Source organism: Nelumbo nucifera, chromosome 3 (assembly GCF_055504915.1).
Source record: "Nelumbo nucifera cultivar China Antique chromosome 3, China Antique-T2T, whole genome shotgun sequence".
Classification (NCBI taxonomy): domain Eukaryota; kingdom Viridiplantae; phylum Streptophyta; class Magnoliopsida; order Proteales; family Nelumbonaceae; genus Nelumbo; species Nelumbo nucifera.
The window spans coordinates 92,680,441-92,704,226 of NC_142651.1; the positions used below are offsets into that span (position 1 = coordinate 92,680,441).

General features: G+C 37.5%; 1 protein-coding gene across 1 annotated transcript; it reads right to left on the bottom strand.

Moving 5' to 3' along the window:
• Window positions 1–18,527: 18,527 nt before the first annotated feature.
• Window positions 18,528–22,083, bottom strand: LOC104609014 (protein trichome birefringence-like 41). The gene is made up of 5 exons (XM_010275182.2): window positions 21,391–22,083; window positions 20,612–20,783; window positions 19,277–19,452; window positions 19,020–19,178; window positions 18,528–18,918 (listed from the first exon to the last, which is right to left on the bottom strand). Exons 1-5 carry the CDS (start codon window positions 21,669–21,671, stop codon window positions 18,621–18,623), a joined length of 1,086 nt encoding a protein of 361 aa, XP_010273484.1. The 5' UTR covers window positions 21,672–22,083; the 3' UTR covers window positions 18,528–18,620.
• Between the last annotated feature and the right edge of the window lie 1,703 nt (window positions 22,084–23,786).

The window sequence follows — 23,786 nt, forward strand, 5'->3', positions numbered from 1 at the left end:
GGGTGTGATATCGCTACTATGCTGATATGGACTCCAAATGCAAATATGCAATGTTTTAAAGGACCTGTTTGGGTACTGTCAATTTAACCGTTTTCATGGCTTTCTTCTACATTTTGTTGGAGCATGTTACCGCTTACCATTTAAAATGTGTCCACAGATCCATAGGTGTTGGCAGAATTTTTGGCTTTCTTGAACAGTGAAGTTTTCTGAGTTTTGTTGAAGATAGTAGTGGATCTCTTCATGCGTGAAAATGAATCCATTTTTGGTGGCCATGATAGGAGCTGCAAAGCCATAATAACCTGAAATGAAATAATTCTATTTGAAGTGGTATCCAAGCTGGCTCTAATCAAATGTACCTGCTTAAGAAATCTTCTCCGTTGAATCTACATCACAACATCTAAAACAAATGATCCAAACACTCAGTTTTAGTATTTTAGATAAGCTAGAACCCTCTTACAACAATGGATTTAGGTCAAATTTCGTCAAATTTGAACAAAGCCATGGATAAAAAAAAATTGAGAAGATTTATTTCATGAGAAACTTGTTTACAATATAAATTAAAATTATAAATATCGAAATAATAATGAAATTGCCAAGTAATCTGGCTCAAAATTCAAATGTTTTGAAAATTTTCACCACCAAATGGCTTCATTTAGATTGTATTTGATACTATTGCCACTTTCAGTTATAACATTTTATGTTAGTCAATATAAATTTTATGACTATATATATATAACATTTGGTACCAGTGCCACTTCTTTAGAAAACATCAAATGTATTATTTCTACCATGGTTTTCGAACTGCCATTGATTCAGACGGTTGGACTGTTCGACTCAGGAACCGTTTAGGCAATCGGTTCTGTTTTACCCCAAATCTGGTACTTAGCCAAATACTGTTGAATCGATCAGTGACCTGTTGACCCAGAAGGTCGAATCGTCAACCTATTCAATGGTGTTGACCATTTTTTATTTTTATTTTTTTAATTTTTGTTGTCATTACGGGCCATCCGTTCGAACCGGATGGTCAAACCATTAACCCAGAAACCGGTGGCCAGAACGATTCCATTTCTGGATTGTTTTTTAAAACCATGGTTTCTACTATAAATGCCAACATGCAATTCAATACCTATATTTTTTATTTAGAAAAATGATTATCATATGTGATATAATAAGATAATTTCTCAAAATTTTATATCGATAAATTCCAAATGTTTCTTGCAAAAAACAGCAATTATATCAAACACAACCTTAAACGCCCACCCCCAAATTGTTCAGACTCTTAATCCATGAGTCCAGTCCCCAGTTCTGTTTCAAAAGCTCCACGTGGTATTTTTTTTGGATTAAACCTTCTTGCGAAGAAAACTTCTGAGATTTCACCATTCCACATAGCGTCAAGAAACAAAACTGGCCATTGTTTGGCCAAGCATTCTCTCTCTCTCTCTCTCGTTTGTTCTTCTATTCCTACAATCCAGTTTGGAAAGCGTATAAATACAAATTTGTAAGTGCAAATACATACAAAATACAGAACTTTACACTCTACATATTTGCATTCGTACTCTTTCCAAAATGAAATACAACTACGTTTGGTTGTAGTGCAATTTTATTTGTACTAGCACAAATGAATGAAAGTGTAAATAAAAAAAAATGTAAATTCTCATTTAATTTCATTTTAGGCTTTACTCTATTCTACTTTATCTCTTAATTTACTCCATTTGCATTGCAATCAAACAAAATAAGCTAAAATTTGAAACAAAAATAAGTCAAAGTTTATACTCAAATCATTTGCACTGTCATAGTTTTGCATAAATGCAAATTTATTTGCATTGCAACCAAACACAGCTTATGGTTCATTTGGGAAGAGTGCGAATACAAAGTTTAAAAATATCATATGCAAGGTTTGCATTGAGTATATTTTTATTTGCACTCTTACCAAATTGAGCTTTCTTAATTTCCTTGCTTCCACTATAAGCTTTGATTTGTAACCAAGGTTCTCAATGAATGGAATTTGGTTTAGTGCCATCAAAAAATAAAATAAAATAAAATGCTTGTAAAATCTAGGGTTCATTTGGTTTGTGGAAATACGATTCTAAAATCAGAATCAGAATGCCCATTTGAATTCTAACCATTTGGTTGAACAGAATCAGAATCTGATTCTCATTCCTAGTGGGATGGCACTCCCCCATTTGAGGGAATAACCATTCCCTCCCCCTCCCTTGGGAATAAGAATTCCATTCTAGTCGATTTCAATTTCTATCTAAACCAAACAAGTAGGGGAATAGATCACTCCGATTCTGATTCCAAAGGATTTTGTATTCCAATTTTGACTATGAACTAAATGAACCCTTAATTATAGTTAAGTCACGCAAATGAGGGGAAACAATTAATTAACTATTGGCCATGGGAAAAGACCCTTAGTCCTTTTAAATCGTAGGTACAATCACTTTTAGCCCATGTTTGGAAATGCTTATTGGATAAATGCTCATGAGTGTTTGGTGAAAAGCCTTGTTTCAAATAAGGGTAATATAGGTATTTTCAAAATAACGTGATGGGCCAAGACAGGCCAAAAAGGAAATAAGCACTTATTGAATAAGTGCTTAAAAATAAATTCAAAATTTGAACTTCAAGAATAAACACTTATTTGAACTTTTTTTCCAAACACAAATAAGTTCTTATTAGTGTAATCTTGGCCCAAAATAAATGCTTAATTGAATAAGCACTTAAAAACAAGCACTCCAAGCCTTGTTGTGGATGACAAGGCCACACCTCCCTGTTTTTGTGAAAACTTTTGAATGTTGAATGGGCATCCACCATTAAAAAGTGATTATACCTACAATTAAAAAAATTATGTTCTTGGGTAAGTCAAGGGCTTGGGTCACCCGCGCACCTACTCTGGCTTATGTGTGGTTGGTTGTGACAATTCGGATACAGGTGGGTGGGCTTGGGCCAGAAATTACCAACCCTCATTACCTAGGCAAGTTGCATGAGTTGGGCTTTCATTTGATTTGGTTAATAATAAGAGGAAAAAAAAGCCTTTTGTTTCTAGTGGTGAGTCATGAGAAACAACAAACCAATGAACCGCATAACTTTTTTATAAGCCCGTAGGCAATTTCATTGCATTTAATTAGGGGTGGCAATGGGTGGGTTGGGTTGGGTTGGGTTGGATTGGGTAAGGGTTGAATACCAACCAACCCATATTGACCCACCAACCTACTATGATCCATTATCAATCCTTGTTAAAGGGTTATAACTCTTCCTACCAAAAAATTGTAAAAAAAAAAGGTAGAAAATATAAAAAAATACAGAAAATAACAAAAAAATTGCAGAAAATACAAAATAATGCAAAACATTTATAAAAGTGCTTTCGCAAAAGTACTTTTATGAAAATACTTCTACAAAAGTACTTCTGTAAAAGTGCTTTCATAAAAGCACTTTCTTAAAAGTGCTTTTGTGTAAAAGTACTTTTGTGTAAAAGTAAATCCTTTTCATAAAATTGCTTTTGTGAAAGTGCTTTTGTATAAAATTGCATGTGAACATGAAAGTTTAATAAAATCGATTTTATTTTATTTTTAATCCTGAAGTGAAATGTGACATGGTGGTTTTGAAGGTTCATAAGATATGGGCACCGTAGGAGGCGTGAATTCAAGACCCTAATGGATTACTCGACCCATATTTTGACCCACCAATAGATTGCATGGGTTTAGGTGGATTCCAAGGTGGGTGGGTAAAATGGGTTAGGGTAAAGATTGCCAGCCCTACATTTAATCTTTCAACAGTACAGGTAAAAGAAATAAGGGGAAACAGACTACGCATTTGGTGTTGAAATAGAATAGGGATGTTTCACCAAACAATGAGCCATAGTATTACCCATAGGATGAATGAAGGAGATGCGGTAATGATCAAAGTCATGCAACAGGTTCCTGCAATCAGCCTAAACATGATGTAGCGGCCAAGGAACCTCTAATGATTGGTCCAACAGGAAATTAATAATCTGTTGTGCATCTCCCTCTAGCCAAATTGATTTGATTCCTTCTTCGATTGCCAGCCTCAGACCCTCCCTAACTGCCATAGCTTCGAGCACTTCCGGGTGGTTACAAAGAACATTAATAGCCTGACCCAAACAAAAGTCCCCTTTGTGGTTGTGAAAATACTATACCAATACCTGATTGCAAACCACTAGAAGCCCCATCGAAATTCGGTTTAATGTAAGTAGTCGGTGGAGGGAACCATGATCTAGGAGGAAGATTTGGAGATGGGTTGGACGTCATTGCTGTGTTCAACTCCTCGTGTTTGTACAGTTCGGCAAACTGGGCAGAAGCTCTATAGGTGACGTTTTAAGGGAAGACGGCCTCTCCACTCATTAGACTCTTGCATCTGGCCTTCCAAGCATGCCACATGATGATGGCACATAATTTAAACATGGATTTCTCATTAATTTTCCACCACAGAGAAAGCCACTCTTCCAGATTCCAAACTTGCACTGGATCAATCTTAGTAGCCACCATCGAGCCAAACCACACCGGCCTCGTAGCTGGACAGAAAACAAAGCGATGATGATCTACTGTTTTCAGCTCATTACCACACAAGATACATGTACCATCGATTTTGGGATTATGCCTTGCCATGTTAGCACTGGTTGATAAACAGTGATTGAAGCATCTCCAAAGAAATGTGAGAATCTTTGGTGGTAAATCACTGATGCTCCACAACTCTTTCCAGGAAGCATCGAGGAAGGCCTAACTGCTGTACGAGGAGCTAGTTTCACCCTCACACAGATAACGATATGCTGAGGCACTTGTGAGGTGACCTTTAGGGGTATATGTCCATACCCATCTATATCTTCTACATGAGTGGGTCTCAGGGTGAGAGAAGTACCAAGGATAGCCTCTGTATACTGTCATTAAATAAGGCTTGAATCTTGGGAGTACACCATTGTCCAGTGATTGAGTCGATGAGCTCTGCCACTCTATAGACCTACACGGATGAATCAGCTTGTGGAGAAAAAGGTAATGGGCATGTCAAGCCAGGGATCCTCAAAGACACAAACACTCCAAAGGTCCCCCCAATCAGAACTTTACAACCTCTACTTAAATGGTGTCTACAGACTCTACACTCAAGAATAGAAGACCATATGGTAGAGGATTGATTATGTTAATTTATTGATTGCCCAGAAAGACTTGTTATCAAGTTAAATATTATTCGGATAATACACGGGCTCATAATTTACGTCTTTCCGTTATAAATCTCCACGTCTCTATTCTTTTGGCGTTTAGCAAAAGAGTGCCTCCCAAATACTTGTCATTTGACTTCATAAGCTGCACTCCAAGCATTCTTGCTAGTAAAATTCTATGCCGTCTATGGGAATTTTTTCTGAAGTAGATAGAGGATTTTTCAAAGTTAGCTCTCTGTCCTGAGAAGTCGTAGAGATCAATTGTCTCTTTAATACGGTTGATTTCTTGGGGAGTGCTTTGTTCGAAGATTAGCATGTCATCGGCAAAGAGAAGATGGTGAACTTTGCAATAACCTCTTCCAAATTTGAGTCCTTTTAATTCCCCCATCTCCAACTGTCTCAAAAGCATTCTACAAAGAACATCAATACAGAGATTAAAGAGGTAAGGAGAGAGAGGGAAACATTGGGTTTTACCGTTCTGAGGAGGTTATGTAAATGTCGAATTGTCGATCTGCTCCCCCCTCCCCGGCAATTCCAAGCTAAAGCAATCATGGCTCCTGTGGTGGCACATTTGGGCTCGCCACCTTAGTCCCTGAGTTGATTGTCAAATGTGTTGGATTTGAGAAGGAAGACCCGAACTTGTACCTTGCTTTTTTCTTTATAACTCCCATGTTCCCCTGTTAGGCTTTCTCCACGTGGGCCCATAGTATCATGGGTAATCCACTTCCTTTTTGCCTTCTCTCTTTGAGTAAAAAGTAGGAGTGTAAAACGATAGCTTTTCTGGTTTATTTTTCTGTCTTTATTCATTGAGAATTTAAGTATATATATACACATGAATACAACCACCGAAACTTGGCAATTATGACTCCTAAGTTTACAGGGACTCAAACATATCTTTCCTATTCTATCTGAATTATTCATGATAAGGAAAGGATAAGAAGATATATACAAATAAGATAATACTGAACGGACTCCTAATCCTAACACCCCCCTCAATTTGGAGCATGCAGATTGTGAATGCCCAATTTGCGGAGAAAGTACTCAAATTCTCTGCGACCCAGTGCCTTTGTAAAAATGTCAGCCAGTTGAACGATAGTTGAGACATAAGCAGGACGAATGCAACCATTTTGAATCTCATTACGTACAAAATGGCAATCAACTTCAATATGTTTCGTATGCTCATGAAACATTGGGTTTGCTACAATATGCAAGGCTGCTTGACTATCACAATATAATCGCATTGGGTTTGAATGCGTAACTCCAAGAGCCAATAACAATCCCTTCAGCCATTTTAATTCACACGTGACCGTGGCCATAGAACGATACTCTGCTTCCGCAAAAGAACGAGCCACAGTGTGTTGCTTCTTAGTTTTCCAAGAAATAGGCGATTTCCCAAGCAGAAAAACCATCCAGACAGAGAACGTCGGGACAAAGGACAGCTCGCCCAATCTGAATCGCACCATGCATATAACTGTAAGTCACAATCTGAACGCAAGAGAATTCCTTGACCAGGATTTCCTTTCAAGTAGCGCACCACTCGCAATGCAGCTTCCCAATGTCTTTCTTGCGGTTGCTGCATAAATTGGGATAGAACATGCACACAATAAGACAACTCTGGACGAGTTGCTGAGAGATAAATAAGCTTGTCCACCAAGCGCCTGTATCGCTCAGGATCAGATAAGAGAGGCCTATCTGTCAATGCGAGATTGTGATTCTTCTCCAAAGGAAAAGGAGCAGGTTTTGCACCAAGTAATCCAACTTCAGAGATAAAGTCCAAAGCATACTTACATTAAGACAGAAAGCTTTCTGTTGAGTTTCGGGCAACTTCAATGCCCAAAAAATATTTCAATGGTCCCAAATCTTTCATATGGAAGCAGTCACTCAAATATTTCTTGAAGACTTGAATTGCCATACGATCATTACCTAACACGATAATGTCGTCCACATACACGAGAACAAGCACATGCACCTTGTCTCGACAAAAGGTGAAGAGGGAGTAATCTGGACATGATTTCTGAAACCCATATGTCTTCAAGGCTGCGGTTAATTTAGCAAATCAACATCTCGGTGCTTGTTTCAAGCCATACAGAGATTTTCGCAACCGACACACCATAACTGGTTTATCCAACTAAAACCAGGAGACATTCGCATGTAGACTTTCTCATGAAGGTCACCATGCAAGAATGCGTTATGTACGTCCATTTGATGAAGCTCCCAATTTCTAGCTGCTGCGACTGCAAGAAAAGTACGGACAGTAACCATTTTTGCAAATGGGGCAAAAGTTTCATTATAATCAATTCCCTCAACTTGCTTATTCCCAAAAATCACGAGACGGGCTTTGTATCTTTCCACTATCCCATCAGCGTTATACTTGATTCGATACACCCATTTGCATTGTATGGCTCGTTTTCCGAATGGCAAAGACTCCACAGTCCATGTCTGATTATTTTCAAGTGCCTGTATTTCTTTTTGCATTGCATCCCTCCATTTTTCATCCTTTACAGCCTCAGCTAAAGAAGTAGGTTCAACTCCTGCAGTAATAGCTGCCAAAAAGCACGATGTCGACAAGAAAAATTGTTACAGTTCACATAGTTATCTATGGGATAAGGGCTACCTGCAGAATGTGATTGGCCAAGTGAGCTTGCAAAGGGACACTGAGAGGGACTCAAGTGCTGTGTGGTGTGAAGCACATAATCTCTCAACCTTGTGGACTGTTATTTCTGTCGATGCCCATGCCCCAAATGAAATTCAGAGTGCTGCTGTTGCTCAACATCGCCACCCCCTGACATCAGGATCGTCTTCGCTTGCATTTTCTGTGGTGGTGTCACAAGAATGCATGGGTCCACTAGCATTTGCATTCGGGTCTACGCGGGTTCCTTCTTCTACACGGACTCCTTCTTCAACGAGTTCACCTCGCTGGTTAGCCTCCATCTTTCCATTCGCTAGTCCAGGTAAATAAGTGGATGGTACTAACACCTTATCTGTCCCACCTATTCCACAATTAAATTGGCCTTGTGCTTTGTTCGGCTGTGCATCTTCCTTGTGTGCATACGGGAACTCATGCTCTAAAAAAGTAACATCTCTTGATGCAAAGAACATGCCGGAATCTAAATCATACAAGCTTCATCCTTTCTTTCCAAAAGGATACCCAACAAAAACACACCGTCTGCTTCAACTGACAAATTTATCCCCTCTATGTCCATGACTGTGCGCATATGCTAAGCAACCAAAAACTCGCACATTATCATAAGAAGGAGATCGCCCAAATAACATTTCATAGGGAGTCTTTCCCTTCAACAGAATGGACGGTGTCCGATTGATCAAATAACATGCGGTCAGGACACATTCCCCCCAAAAATCAATAGGCAAGCTGGCTTGAAAGCGCAAAACTCGGGCAACATTGAGTATGTGGCAGTGCTTGCTTTCAACCCTCCCGTTTTGTTGAGAGGTCCCGACACAAGTGGTTTAATGAATAATACCACTTTCAGGAAAATAACTAGCCAAGAATACAAACTCAGTCCCATTATCAGTATGGATCACCTTTACAGGTTTGTTAAATTGCCTTTGAACCATAGCAAAAAAAATTCGAAGAACTCGTCCCACTTCCATCTTATCAACCGGAAGATAAATCTAAACGCCTCTAGAAAAATCATCTACTATGGTCAAGAAATAATGAGCACCACAAGAAGCTGCAGTTCTATAAGGACCCCACAAATCACAATGAATTAACTAAAAAATGTCGAATGCTTTATTATTACTAGAAACAAGCTCTTCTTGACATTGTTTAGCTCAGAAGCATGCATTACAACCCTTAATACTGTCATCATTATTATTCTTAGTACTAATAAAAGGCAGCAACTTAACAATTCTATAAGAATGATGCCTAACCTTTGATGCCAAATATCACACATCCTGCTCTCTGTAGTCTTCATTGCTCTTGTTGATGCAATGCTCCGGAAATAATAGAGTCCCTCTCGCTGCTCACCCGCTCCAATCAGCATCCTCGTAGTGCGGTCCTGTATCACACAGAATTTATTAGTGAACTGGACAATACAGTTCAATTCTTCAATCAATTGCAATACGGAAAATAAATTGCAATTCAAACTAGGCACATATAAAACACTAGTCAGTTTCAGATGATCGTCCAGTGCAACTGTGCCTTCTTTCTCTACTATTGTCGCTTTCTGGTCTGGTAGCCCGACAGAGCATAGAATGACATTCTTTATGTCTCTCATCGACTCGAGGCTTCCTGTCATATGACGAGAGGCCCCTGTGTCTATTATCCATTCTGAAAATTTTTGCTTACCACTTAGTCGTTGACTCCCCTCTTTCTGTGTGTTCAAAAGGTTGAGTAACATGTTTCACTGTTCACTACTCAGTCCATTTAACCTAGTCTTGGCTTCATCAATTGATTTTCCTTGAGAAGCATTGCCTTGCGCAAAGGCTTTGGCTGTATGGACCTTGACTTGGATGCCACGACCTTTTCCTCCTACCCCTGCTCCTTTCTCTCTGTTTTCAGCCATACCGACTACTGTGTCTGAAAGCCCACCTCAGGAACTACTTCGAGGACAGCCCTGCCTCATCACACATGAGCTATTATAACAAATCTGACAGGTGTTCTCAGCTGTTGCTCGAGCTGGGCTGGTTCTAGCCGTTGGAGTCTCGGTGGGCTGATGTCGTACTTCACAAGTCTTGACAGAAATCCAAATCCCAAAAAGACAAAAGGGAGTTGAATCCTCCTGCTGCGATTTCGACATGATGGTGGTGGTTACAACCGCAGTTTAGGTGGTCGTGATCGCGGGTACGGAGATCGTGGATCTCGCTACTCGAGGGGTGATGGGTCTTCTGACGGAAACTAGAGGAATTGATGTGCCAAATATGTTTAGGTATGGGTTTGGGTTGTTGTGTGTTCCTTGGGTTTTCCGTAGATGTTTTTGGAGCTCTTAATGTTCTAGGTTCTTCTACGAGAGCTCCCATTTTCGACCGCTGTTAATAGATCGCCGCCGCTGGAATGATTCCCGCCTCTCAGTGTTCGCTAAAGGGGAGAAACCGCCGCTTCCGCTGGTTGCCCAAAAATAGAAGACGATTAACAGTTTCAGCCGAACGGAACTTCTGTAGAAGAGGAAGACCGAAGAACTCTGCAGAGTTCTTGTCTAATCTGCGAGAACCAGAACTCAGAACAGACCCGCCGGTTGCAGCCTTGGCAGGACGAAGGCGAAGGTCAAACTCTGCGGAAGACGGAGTGTCGAACGGAATCTGGAGTGCAAAGTTTGTCCTTTTCCGGCACCGAATAACGTCGCTGCCACCACTGATCTCCAGAGGTCTTGGAACACAGACCTCTCGCTTCCGTTTCGTGGCTCTGATACCATGTAAAGCCAGAGCTTTTCTGGTTTATTTTTTTGTTTTGTCTTTATTCATTGAGAATTTAAGTATATATATACACATGAATACAACCACCGAACCTCCTAAGCTTATGGCAACTAGAACTCCTAAGAAGATACATATACAAATAAGATAATACTGAACGGACTCCTAATCCTAACGAGGAGTCGAAGAGTTCACCTCTGTTCCAGCTTCTTCAGGTGTTTTTGATGCACCACCACTTTTTTCTTTTGCTCTGATTTCCTTAGTGGAATGGATTGAATGCTATCATTGAAACTTGGCTTCTTTTTGGTCTCCTCACACCAGCATGTTTCAATTCGGTTTGTAATTCTTGCTTAATTTGAAGCTGCATATCTCCATAGTATGTCCCAAACGTCCACACAAAAAACAGAACCTGGACATTCTCTCATACTGCACTGTCACCATAATCCGTTCATCATTCAGCAACCTATAAGGTACCACCGGCACTAGAGGGCTATAAACATTCATGGATATTTTTATCCTTACGATTTCGCTCCATTTTTTGTTCTCCCCTTTCTTTGGTTTGTAGGGTCTACCAATTTCCTTACCAAATGACATAACTTCTGTCGTAAGGTATTCCACCGGAAGGCTATACAGATGTACCCAAACTTCAATCCTGTCGTCTAACTTGTATGTATATGGAGCTTTATTTGGGATGCAACATTCCACGATTAAAAAAATCATCATTGTAAGTGCAGGGACCTTTCTCCACAACCGCATCTTTGTCAACTCTAGAGGGGAACTTGACCAGAAATGAATCCATGCAGAACTTGACCACTGCATTTGGGTCTTTTAAATTCCAAATCTGCACAAGGCATTCACGTAGACCAGGAAGTCGCGTAGTTTTGTTTGTTAGAACTCAAACCACCAGACATCTGTTCAAGTCGAGTTCCTTCGAGATGTCTTCTTTCCTCGCTTAAACTTCTTGGACATTTGGATTAAGTAGCTCCTTAAAGTATTTGATAAGCTCTTCATCTGTTTTACTGAGATCTGCTTCCTCTTCCATTTTACAAAGATTGTAAAATAGGTAGTACAGGTCAGAAACTCATCATAGAAGGAGAGAAAGACACTCACCCTAGCGGTGAGAGAAATCAACATTTGTTCAAATTGAGATAAGTTTGAACCACATCATTTATGGAATATAATTTTTCTTTTGGTCATCCTTCAAAGTCTATTTTTCTCCATTCTTTTATTTCCATCTCACATTGGATTAAATAAGCAACAAAGTCAGCTGATAAACTAGTTTTCTTTGGGAGAAGGAAATTTAAGGCTACATTTGTTTCCAATCATTTTGAATCAGTGTAAATTCTGCTTCACTTTTCGTTCAAGTTTTACTTTGTTTTGTTGAGTTCAATTCCAATCATAGAGGATTAAATAAGCAACAAAGTTGAGCTGATAAACTTGTTTTCTGTGGGAGAAAGAAATTTAAGGCTACATTTGTTTCCAGTCATTTTGAATCAGTGTAAATTCTGCTTCACTTTTCGTTCAAGTTTTACTTTGTTTTGTTGAGTTCAATTCCACTCATTTCATGAATGATGAAAATTTTAAATAAACACAAAAGTGATGCAAATTTTGAACTGAGTCTTGAGATGCAAAATTGGAACCATATATGAGTGCAGATGAGACAGAAAGAGCAAGTATTACGGAAAACAAAGGGTGTAAACTTTAATTTCAAGAAAACACATGCAAATCTAAACTGGGTACAAAATTGATATCAAATTTGAACTGGCATTGCTTGTGGTGCAATTTTATTTGCATTAGTACAAATGTATAGGACTGCAAATGAAAAAAAATTGTAAATTTTGGTTCATTTTTGCTTTGGGTTTTATTTTATTTTGCTTCAGGATGTATTTTATTTCATCTGCACCATAAATAAATAAAGCAAAGTAAAACCTATAACCGAATTTTGGATTCAATTTATTTGCACATTGTATCAGTGCATGCAAATGGAGTTACACTTCAAACAAATAAGAAGAAAGAAATAATGAACCAAGGGTAGTAACCTTTGAGTATCACCCTTTGAGTGATATGGTGGTGTAGAGGTGTAAATCGGGTCATGCCGAATGGCACGGCCCGACACGATTTTGAGCTGGCCTGGCCTACTGGTTTGCCCGAAGAACTAGCCATTGGAGACCCCCCCCCCTCAATGGGTAATTTCAACTTTTTGGGTTTTTTTTTTTGCAGAAATACCCCCCATTTATGTATTTTGGCTTTGGGAAGAAATAAAATGACAATAATGTCCCCCAACAACTAAATAACAACTAGTTTAGGGGGGTATTTAGGTAAAGTGATAAATAACTTTATAATGACCAAAATATCCCTCCCAACAACTAAATATTGACTAGTTTTTAGGGTATTTTGGGGAATTAAATTATTTTCAATTCCTATAAATATCCTTATCCTCCACCATTCTCATCACACCAATTCTCATACTCTGTTATATTCTCTCAAATCTCAATCTCTCATACATCATACTCTCATTGTCTCACATATACTGTCATACTCTCTCTACTCTCCAATTCTCAACTTGATTCAAGTTTCAACAAGAAGAAGGCTTGCTCGGGTATCTCAATTTAGCAATTTGGGAGACTTGGAGGCTTCAACCGTTGAAATCAAATTGAGATTCCGAACCAACAATCTGGGTAAGTGCAATTAAATTAATTTTTATTTTTTTATAATAAAAAAATGCTCGGTTCTTCCTCTAGCTCTTGACACCAATTCCCAAACGTGGTCAATGTTGACAATGTTGATGTTCAGTTGCAATATGATAGTGTTAGCGCCGATAAGGATGTTGTTGATATTGCTGACGTTTCCACACCTAGTACCACTACTAGAGGTATGGGAAAGAAAAAGGAGAACACTAGGTTAATTAGCCCGGTTTGGACAATATTTAAAATAGAGGAAGTTGAGGGGAAGGTAAACAGAGCCATTTATAAAAAATGTAGGAGTGACTTTGCTACAGTAGTAGTGGTGGTACTAACCACTTGTGTAGGCATTTGAAAGTTGAAACGCTATATGATGAAAGAAGAAGGGAAAGAAACATCACAAGCACATATAGGAAGTGAGATTTTTGGTACTTTTAAATATTCCCAAAAAAAAATGAGACAAGAGTTAACAAAATATATTGTGCATGATGAACATCCATTTTTATTAGCTAAAGATACGAAACTTGAAAAATTTTTACATAGATCTGTAAATCTACAATTTAAAAAAGTTTCTAGAAATACTATTAGAACAGATGCTTTAAATTTTTTTTATTCGTATAAACAAAATTTAATTTCTATATTATCAAATCTTAGTTCTAAAATTGCAATTACTTCTGATATTTGAACATCTATATTTAATATAAGTTATATTTGTGTTACTGGTAATTTTATTGATGAAAACTGGTTTTACATAAAAGAATTTTAAGTTTGACTAGGCTTGAATGGCCACATATTGGCCCAATTATTTCTACAGGTATTTTAAATACTTTACATATTTATGGAATTGAAAATAAACTTTTTTCTATTAGTTTTGATAATGCTAGTAATGATGATTCAACAATAAATATTTTAAAATCTCAATTAAAACCATATTTAGATGGTAAATTATTGTATATTAGATGTGCATGTTATATCTTAAATTTATGTATTCAAGATGCTTTAAATATTATTTCTCACCATATTTTTAAAATTAGAAATTGTATAATATATATTAAAAATTATAGAAAAGAAAACAAGAATTTAAATATTTATGTCAAAATTATGGTTTAAAATATAAACATTTTGTATTAGATGTTCAACATAGATGGAATTCTACCTATTCTATGTTAGAAAGTTGTATTGCTTATAAACAATTCTTACTTATTTTTATAATGCAAAAATGCCACACGATATGATATTTGAGGAAGACTGGGAAATGACAATTTGTATAAAAGATTTTTTATAATTTTTTATGATGCAACTAATGAAGTTTTGGGTGTTTATTATTCAACTAGTTGACTTTTAGTTAATCAATTATTTATGATTAGTGAATATTTTGCAAAATATAGGAAAAATCCACAATTTCAAAGTATTATTGAAATAATGGAAAATAAATTTAAAAAAAATATATTGGGGGAAAATTTCTCCCCTTTATTGCTTAGATACAATATTAGATCTTAGGATTAGGAAAGATGGTTTAGAAGTTTTACTTGAATCATATTGTGAAAATATGAATATTAAAATTGGAAATAAAAAATAAGAAATTAATGGTTTATTATTTGAAATGTATAGTTTATATGAATCTTAAGTGGTAGGGCATAGGAAATCTTGTACAGTTGCAAGTTCCACTTTTGAAATAGATAATTCTAGTAGTGGCAAAGACAAAATTTGGTCTCTAATAAATAAGAGGCATAAATCTACTACCACTTCATTAACAAGTTTATTTAGTGAACTTAACTTTTATTACAAACAAGTTTTTTTACTTTAGTTGATTCTTGCAATTCGAAGGAATGAGATAGTTTTGATATTTTTGCCTGATGGAGAAGGTATGAAAAAAAAAAATATCCAATCCTTGCCGCCATCACACATGATCTACTAACCCCTCCGGTGTCTACAATTCATCGAAGTCTTGTTTTAGTGCACATACTAGGGTGTTGGACAACAAGAACCTACATGAATGATGAAAGTCTGAACTCTGAAGATGTGAATTTACCTTAAAGATTGGTTGGATGCTAAGGATAAATTACAAAACAAAGGAGGGCATGACATTACACCTGATGTTTCACTTGAAGTAGAGGATGAAAATCAAGGAGATGAAGATGCACGTAGAGGTGGAACTTAAAGAAAAATGATAAAGTCAATATTTTTTATTTTTTTGTATACTTAATATTTCAATTATTGTAATTTTTTTAATTTTTAAAATTATTGTAATTTTTTTTCAATTTTATTTATATTAGTTGTATTTTTTTCAATAATGTAGTTTTTATTTTCAATTTATAATTGCATTATATTTTTTTTATATTATATTCCATTCTCTATATTTCATTCATCCATTGAAAATTGTGTTGTTCAAATTCAAGAAATAAAATTCCTATTTTTTTTCTAATTTGTTGTCCATTTTATATTTTATTAAGTATTTAAGTATTTTTTTCATTTCTTTGTTAGATTTTTTATTTTTCCAATTTGTTCCCAAAGCTCAAAGGAGTTAAGGAAAGTGAAGTAGTTTGGCCTGGTTTGGTCTAGGCCCAAGGCTCAATCTGACACAGGCCAGGCCCACGACACGGGCCACAACACACCCGGCCCAGGCCTGTAGCATGATACGACCTGGCATTGGCCTGCACGGGCTCGAGCCGTGGGCCGTGCCGGGCCAACCCCCTCAAGTACCCTAGGGGAGGGAAGCATGGCCCGGCTCTGCCTGCGGGCTGCCCATGCCATTCCGGCCCAACATGGCCTGATTTACACCTCTCACTGGTGTAGAGAAGGAAGTTAAGCCAAATATGTTGTCTCTTCTTATTGTACATCATCTTTTGAGATTAAAAGCTGTGAATACCAAACTTATCGCCCATTTTTTTTTAACATTCATAATTAATGTACATTATAAAGTATTTAAAACCAGTTTTTTCAGCAAATATAGCTTCTAGGCTTTTGTAAGGGGGTCACATTGGCTTTCCAAAAGCCGTTGCATGAAAGCCCTCCCAAATGAGTACGAAGTGCTTAATCCTTGACATTAATTAGGAATTAACAAAAACATGGATGAATTCACATCTGTGCCCCACAGCATATCACAACCGTGTATTAAGAACATCTCCCAGAGATGTGTATGTGGGGCACCTTCTGTGGGGTGCAGATGTGACGTGCAGTAGTAAAATAGGTTAAGCATGAGGCAAAATGCTTGATACCACAGACGGCTATCAAATTCAGCTAATTAATCCGTTCTAGAATGAATCTGGTTCTTGACGCAGAACCATCGTCATCATAATCTAAGCCTTGTCCAACTATATGGGGTCGGTTATATGAATTTTGTCTATCATTTCATTCAATTCAGTGTCATATCTCCAACCTTGGCAACCCTTCATTGTTTATCCGAAAAATAATTTTTAAATGATAAGAACGAACTTAGCCTATTTAATACTCCCAATTTAAAACCATACATAATAAATCTAGCTATCCATTGATATATAGGATAATACTCTTATCCATTCGAATGAATGATTTCTTTCTCCATCAAGAAAAAATTCTATCGAAATGAATGGTTCTCATTTGACCAATGCCCATAATCGTTTTTCCTCTCCATTTTTCTTGGGTGTAATGGTCTCCATCATCTCCTGGAAGGTCTTAATTTTTTTGGGCCCAATTGCCTCCACGATGAAGGCTGTCATGGCCCATGATTTATTACATGTCTAATGGCTGAGTCATTAATTAGTGGGCCTATAGTCTTGGTAGTTGAGAAGTTGTAATTGTAATGAAAGTCATGATAGAAGAAAGTTGTAGGTAGTGGGGTTACCTGATCCATTGTAATACGGGTCTGTGTTGGGTAATTACTTTTAGTAGGGAGTGGGTGTAGTGAGTTTGGATATTGTCATACGTGGGCCTCAAAGAATCGTTCTAACTTAAAAGTTTAAGCAGTTAGTTAGTGTAAAATTCTATTTGGGCTTGATGCATAGACAAGCATAGGCCCACCTATATCTGAAATTTAATTAAGGGTCATTTACTAGAATACCCCCTATAATTGCACATATTTACTTAAACCTACCCTATAGTTTGTATTTTACTAAAACATCCTTCCATTTTAGTTTGCAACCTATTAACTTAATTGACCTTTCATTAAGAATTATTTGTTTTGCCATCTGAAAATAGTAACACAATCACCTAAACTAAGTGGAAAATGTTCAGGGGCATGGACCCATGGTTGTTTTTTCCAAAAGTACCCCTAAACTGAGTGGAAAATGTTCAAGGGTATGAAAACATGATTTTTTTATTCCAAAAGTACCCTTAACACTTTTTTTGTATAGAAAAGAAAATTGACCAAATAAAGAAATATAGTGGTTGTTTGTGTTTTACTAGGGGCAAAAATGATATTTTTGTTCTTAGTTTCTTTTGATTAAATTTATTTGAATGGGTATTAGAGTTAAAACTGTCATTTTCCACTTTCATCTAATAGAATGTCGATTAAGTAAATCAATTACAAAGTATAGGGGATGTTTTAGTAAAATACAAACTATAAGATAGGTTTTAATAAATTCATGAAATAATAGGGGCATTTTAGCAAATAACCCTTTAATTAATTATAATAGAGTGATATAGATTAAACACTAGACCAGTAGGCTTTTGTGTGAAAGGGCATATTAAAGACTAAAACCCCATTCAAGGACCTCATCTAAGAGCTTAAACTTTTAAGTTGAACAGTTATTTGATAATAGGTCATGGTGGGGCCAAATCTTTAAGAGTCAATTGTTGTTCAGTAGACTATTTTAAGTTGTAACTCTTCCCTTAATCAGATTATTATGAAATTATTTTTTTATCATCATGAGAGAAATCTCTTGGAGGTCTTTCATCCCTCTTAAAGAAGATGAATTTCTATTACGTAGTACCAGGAATGTAACATGCTTAGATAAGGGTTGGGATCTTATGTGTAAGATGGATTGATTCATTAAATCATTTCTATATTTTCAACACCAAACTACATGGGAGACACCTTTCCCTAGCAGGTGGGCCCTGTTTTGGTCCATAGTAAGGGACAGATTCACCTTTCTCAATTGAGTGTAGACAAGGAACAAGGGTCCAGTGAGGGGCTAAGGACCCATACTTGAGTGGATAAAGCATAGAGGACACTTAATTAGGAGCTGATCTACCAATTGCCATCCCTCTCTTTGCAAGAAGAGAAGAACCCTCAGGCCTGCCAAAGGAAGATCAGTAAGACATCTTACTGTGTTTAGGCTGCACTTAGCCATTAACATTTCCTCTTTCTAATGAGAAATTCATGTGCTTCAATCAACACTAAGGAAGGTGCTTCTTCAGCTTATTGCCATTTCTATTATTGATATAAAATTAATCAATACAATAATAATTCATATCATATGATCTCTTCAACGTATAAGAGCATTATAGAGGAGTTGGTTCCAAGTATCTGGAACGCCGGCCAGACACCAGTGGCTGCAGTCCATTCCCTCTCGCCCAGAAAACCCATAAATAGACGGATGGCCGTCCTTCCTCAGAAGCGAAAGACCCGTCACGTCAAGCAGGTACACAGGCTTCACCATCTTCCTCAACACACTCTTCAGCACGTCCAAGGCCGGAGGTGAACCTCCTGGGTACGTAGACCCGTTCACAGGTTGCGTCTGTCCATGGCAGCTCTTCACACTCGGCTCGTTCCACCCAGAACCGCTGATAATTCAGTCATCAATATGTATATTTAGAAAACATGAAAATTAATTTATCGATTAGTTAGCTATTAGCTACTCAGCTCAGTGTGTCTAGAGCCTTACTTGTAATGTGATGGAGAAATCCCCTGAAAGAAGACTAGAGACTTTGTGGGATCAACGTTGTCGTCTACCCATCCAGCCCAGGTAATAAGTGCTTTCTCGAAAGCAAGCAAACGATCTATGTCTCGGTAAATCCTGTTCCCCACTTGAATGAAGTCCCATCTGAAAATTAAACCACACCAACTGAGTCATGAATGAATGGTTGAATGCTATCTGAAGGGAATATGTGAATGGGGTTTCCAGGAGTACGTAGTTCTCACGGTTGGGTGCTGCCTCTGCGATTCCACCAATGCCATGTGTTGAAGACCAACATATCGATGCCTAGCCATGCCTCGCCTCCTTCGATGGAATCCAGCTTCAGAACTCGACCAATCTTTTCGCTTACAACGTCTACCAGAAACACATTACGAAGTAGCAGCACTGAAACTCCATAATCCTGCCAAACTTCTATCAAGTTGTTTAATTTCTTAGCAAACAGTGCTAATTAAAGTGTAGCTTATTATTCATTAGGGCTGCAACTTGGGCCGGTTTAGCCCAAATCCAACCCAAAAAAGCGAAGTTGGTATGTATTGGGTTAAAGTTTGGGTTAGGGTTGAAAAGTATGAACCTGATTAACTTCGGGTTAGGTTAGGTTAGGGTTGAGGTATTTATTGGTCAACCCAATTTAATTTCATATTTTTATGTATAAATACATGTTTTGTTATATCTATATAAATATGTTCTTTTTGTATTGAAGTATTGTGTGTATATATATGTATGCATGTAAAAATTATATATAGAATTATGCATTCAAATATGTATATATTTATGTATTTTTTTACTTTAATTTTTCTAAAAAAAGTCATTTTTCTGAAACATGCTAACTATATTGTTTTACACATAATAATCCTAAAATTGAAGTAACACAGGAAATAGGAATATTTGACAAAACAAAAAAAAAAAAAAAAATAGAGGAATTGGGCCAGAATCCAACCCATTAGGGTTATGGTTGGGGGTTGTTGAACAGTTCGGATTGGATTAGGGTTGATCAACCCGACCTAACCCTGCTCGACTTGCACCCTACTAATACTATTCACAGACTCTCTGGGTAGAGTTCAAATGGGTCTGAGATTGGGATCCAATTATCATTATATTCTTCCTTCCTTCATCAAACAGTCTTATATAGTGCTATATGATTCATATCCCTTAAAAGAGGAGCTTACGTAATTTTAATGAAAGGTCCTCTCTACCAATATAAAGGGCTGTCTTGTTAATACACACTGGTCTATGTTTCCATTTGTTAGTGCCCCTAAAAAGCTTTAGGCTTTTCCTAGCATTTCCATGATTCCAAATCATGAGTTCAAATCAGCCCCCACAATGTTCTACAGTGGGGGTTGATTCGCCGGTCTCCCAAATCATGGACCTATCAAGGGAAATCAATGGAAGACTATCATTTCTATATATTTACATTACATATACACATCTAATCCAAATTCATGAACCAAATTGACAACCCACTGTTTGGGTCCATTGGCTGGATGGGGAATTGAGGGATGGGAAGTGGGCCCGTGCCAATCTGTCCGACAGAAATTGATTGAATCGTTGACCAAACTCACCGGCAATGTGAAGTTAGAGAGGGAGTCTTGTCTCTGCAGGGTGTAGTTGGCATGTGGGACAGCAGTATGAAGCAAGCACGTCAGTGACTCCCACTGGTTCCGGCTGAGCGAGTCCCCTACGAACATTATGCTTTTTCCTTTAAATCTCATTAAGAAATCCTCACCGTTGAACCTTCACCATCAAATACAACATTAAAGTATTAAACAGTTTTTTCATTTAGTAAGTACAGCCTGCACTGAAAAAAGGCGAAGTAATATTATCACTCAATCCACTGGTCAGTGATCGACCAATCTCAATCTGGAATGTGGAGGATTCCAAATGAACGGTTCTTAATTTTGGACCAGTCAGAGGCTGGTTGGACCGAAATGATGATTCGGTTTACCAATAAAAAAATGCCAAGTGGCGAACGTGAATGTATGTGATTTGTGACATAGATTCCTTGCCACATGATGACAGGGAATCTATGTCATGGTTCACATGCATTTGCACACGACATTGAAAAGGGAAAGGACCCTTCCTTTGGGATCATCACTACATGAAAGCCATTGGATCGGAATCTTTTCTGGGCCAGTAGATAGGGAACCCACCAAGAAAAGGGGTACCCTAGCTACTACCCTACATGTTGGGACAAATGGTGTCCTACGGAGATGGAGTCGGTGGCCAAGAAAAGGAAAGGCAGATTCTGTAACTGTATGTACTGTGTAGGGCAGCGGTGGGGCGTAAAGACGAGAGAAGAAAGGAAGAGAGAAGGAAAGGAAAGAAAAGAAAAGAATGATACCTGGGCAAGTCGCAAGCAGTGGGCTTCCATCTGTAATTGAGGTACAGATGATCGGGACGGCCGTTCTTGAGGCAGGTGAACTCGTGCTCGATGAAGGGGCAGTGTGATGAGTTGTACATAGGGTAAGAGTCGTCGAACACCCAACTGCCTTCGAAGTAATTGCAGCCATGACCGACGCTGCGGCCCAGCCGCCCAACATTGCCCTTTGCGGGGTGGAGAAGACAAATCAACAGCAGCGTTGCAGCAGCAATGGCAGCGGAGTGATGAGACCGGAGATCCATCTCTCGCTCCGTTTGCAATCCCCCCAATGGAGAAGAAAACAGATGGAGAGTGGGCTAATGTTCGGAAAGGAAGAAGATTAAAAGGATGGTTTATAGAGCGATGAGTAAGGACCAAGGAGAGAGAGTGAGAGGAGTTACTGTTTGGATTTGGGCCCCTTTAATTCCGGTATTTATGTCTAAATGTGGACTTGAATTTCTCTCTCTCTCTCTTTCTGTCTTAATTTTTTTTGGTAAAGACTTATATTTCTCCTATTAAATGCCCAAAAGCATGAATGGTGACGGCAGGGCAGCTCAGAGATTTCAGATTTGAACGAACCAATCCAACCGAGTCTACTGGACGGTGTAGGTGCTATATGTTTTACTCTGTTCAAATTGGAGGATTCTGATTCAATGAGGAACCTCTCACATGAGACGGCGATTTTCCATGGTCAGATTGGTATCTTTTTGGTTACCCACAATCTAAGTTGGTGGTTAAACGAATCAATCGTATGTTTGGAAAAACTGGCCCCCACTTTTGTGAAGATAAAAAGTTAAAAACTAACCTTTTAAATCGCACAATCCATCTACTGTTACTCGGTGAGAATGCTTAAATTCATAGAGATAAATTCCCAATGTGAGACGATACCCCTACTTTTACTTTTAGAGTGTGTGCGGAGTTTTTACTTGCAAAATGTTATTGCATCAAGTCCATGCCTACATGGGAGTGACTCTCGCATGTGACGTTACTTTATTTTGTGGGGCTACACGCTACAACTAGCCAGAAGTCTTACCAACTGATACACTGGTTGGTCACATCTGATTTTAACAATATATTTTTCACCAATTTGTATCAATTATGGCAAAATGTTTACGACAGAAACGGCAATGGTATCAAATACAACCTAAGCATTGTTCTAATACTAAGCACTCAATAGTGAAAGGTAGCATTTCTCCTATGCATCAGATTGTGTTGGGATTTAGCGAAATAACGAAACCCTAGGGCGCTCTCAAAGGAATTTTGGATTTCTCCTAAAGAGACAATCATTCTATTAAAAAGGGGATAAAATTATACATTTATGAATTCAACAACTCCATCCAAAACCATAATTTGTAAATGGTATTTTCATGTCAATTGATGCAAATTCAAAGAACAACTAAATCCATCTAGAAATAAAGATGAAACCAAAAAGAGAGCGAAAGCAATTCATTCCATCTATTATCAAACCGATGAAATTGATGATCAATCTGACTCAATTCAATCTGAATTGATCAATTTTCTATTATTTTTGGCTAAATTGATTTAACCATTTATAAACTGACCAAAACTGAACCAACCCGTAAACCCCTACCATCTACACCTTAAGAGGCAAATATTATCTAACATCGGAAGATATTTAATGGTGTTGAATATCATTAAAAAGGACTATAAGAATGGATAACTGTCCATTACATATTGTCACATTGACCCCTTTCTAGAAGTTTATCAATTTATTACACAAAGAACCCCCAAGAAAAGAGAGCCTATTATAAAAAGCAGCAAATTAAATGCAGTTTAAAGCTATAGTGATATTCAATAAAGACAGGGTTGTCCATGAAACAAGATCTTCTTAACGTATTTTGATTTGATTAATCTACCCTAAAAACTTTTGAGTAAGAATCCAGTGGGTAATCCAGGATTAAATGATCTTTTACCATTGATCACTACCGTTTATATGCTAAAGCAGTACCTCATCAGCTATTCTCCGTTCATGAAATCACCTTCTAATTAAAGCTGAAAAAACAGATTCTGATCGAGTGGAAACAAAAAATTAAAAGGGTATAACCTCCAAGTAGAAACAAAATCCCAAAAAAAAGGGAAAGAAACAAGGAATAAATGAATGAATTAAAATTGAAGACAGGAACAATCTTATTATTGATTATAAACAATTAAAATTGGTCTCGCTATTTCAAAGCTATAATACATTCCCATAATTATATAGATCCGTTAATCTATTTTCTACTATTAATATGTTAGGATTATTTTGGTAATATTGAAGTTATTTCAAAGATGAGACTATTAGAGAGTCCAAGTCAAGGTTAAGCTAAAACACCTCAACCAAGCATTTGAAATTTGATAAATATTAGTTGTGTATCATA

Excerpts from the sequence above, each read along its gene's own strand:
- LOC104609014 (XM_010275182.2), bottom strand. The coding sequence starts at position 21,671 with ATGGATCTCCGGTCTCATCACTCCGCTGCCATTGCTGCTGCAACGCTG. Across the intron at positions 20,784-21,390 it reads ACTGCTTGCGACTTGCCCAG|GTTCAACGGTGAGGATTTCT; the intron begins GTATCATTCTTT and ends TTGATGGTGAAG. Across the intron at positions 19,453-20,611 it reads TCTCTAACTTCACATTGCCG|GATTATGGAGTTTCAGTGCT; the intron begins GTGAGTTTGGTC and ends GAAGTTTGGCAG.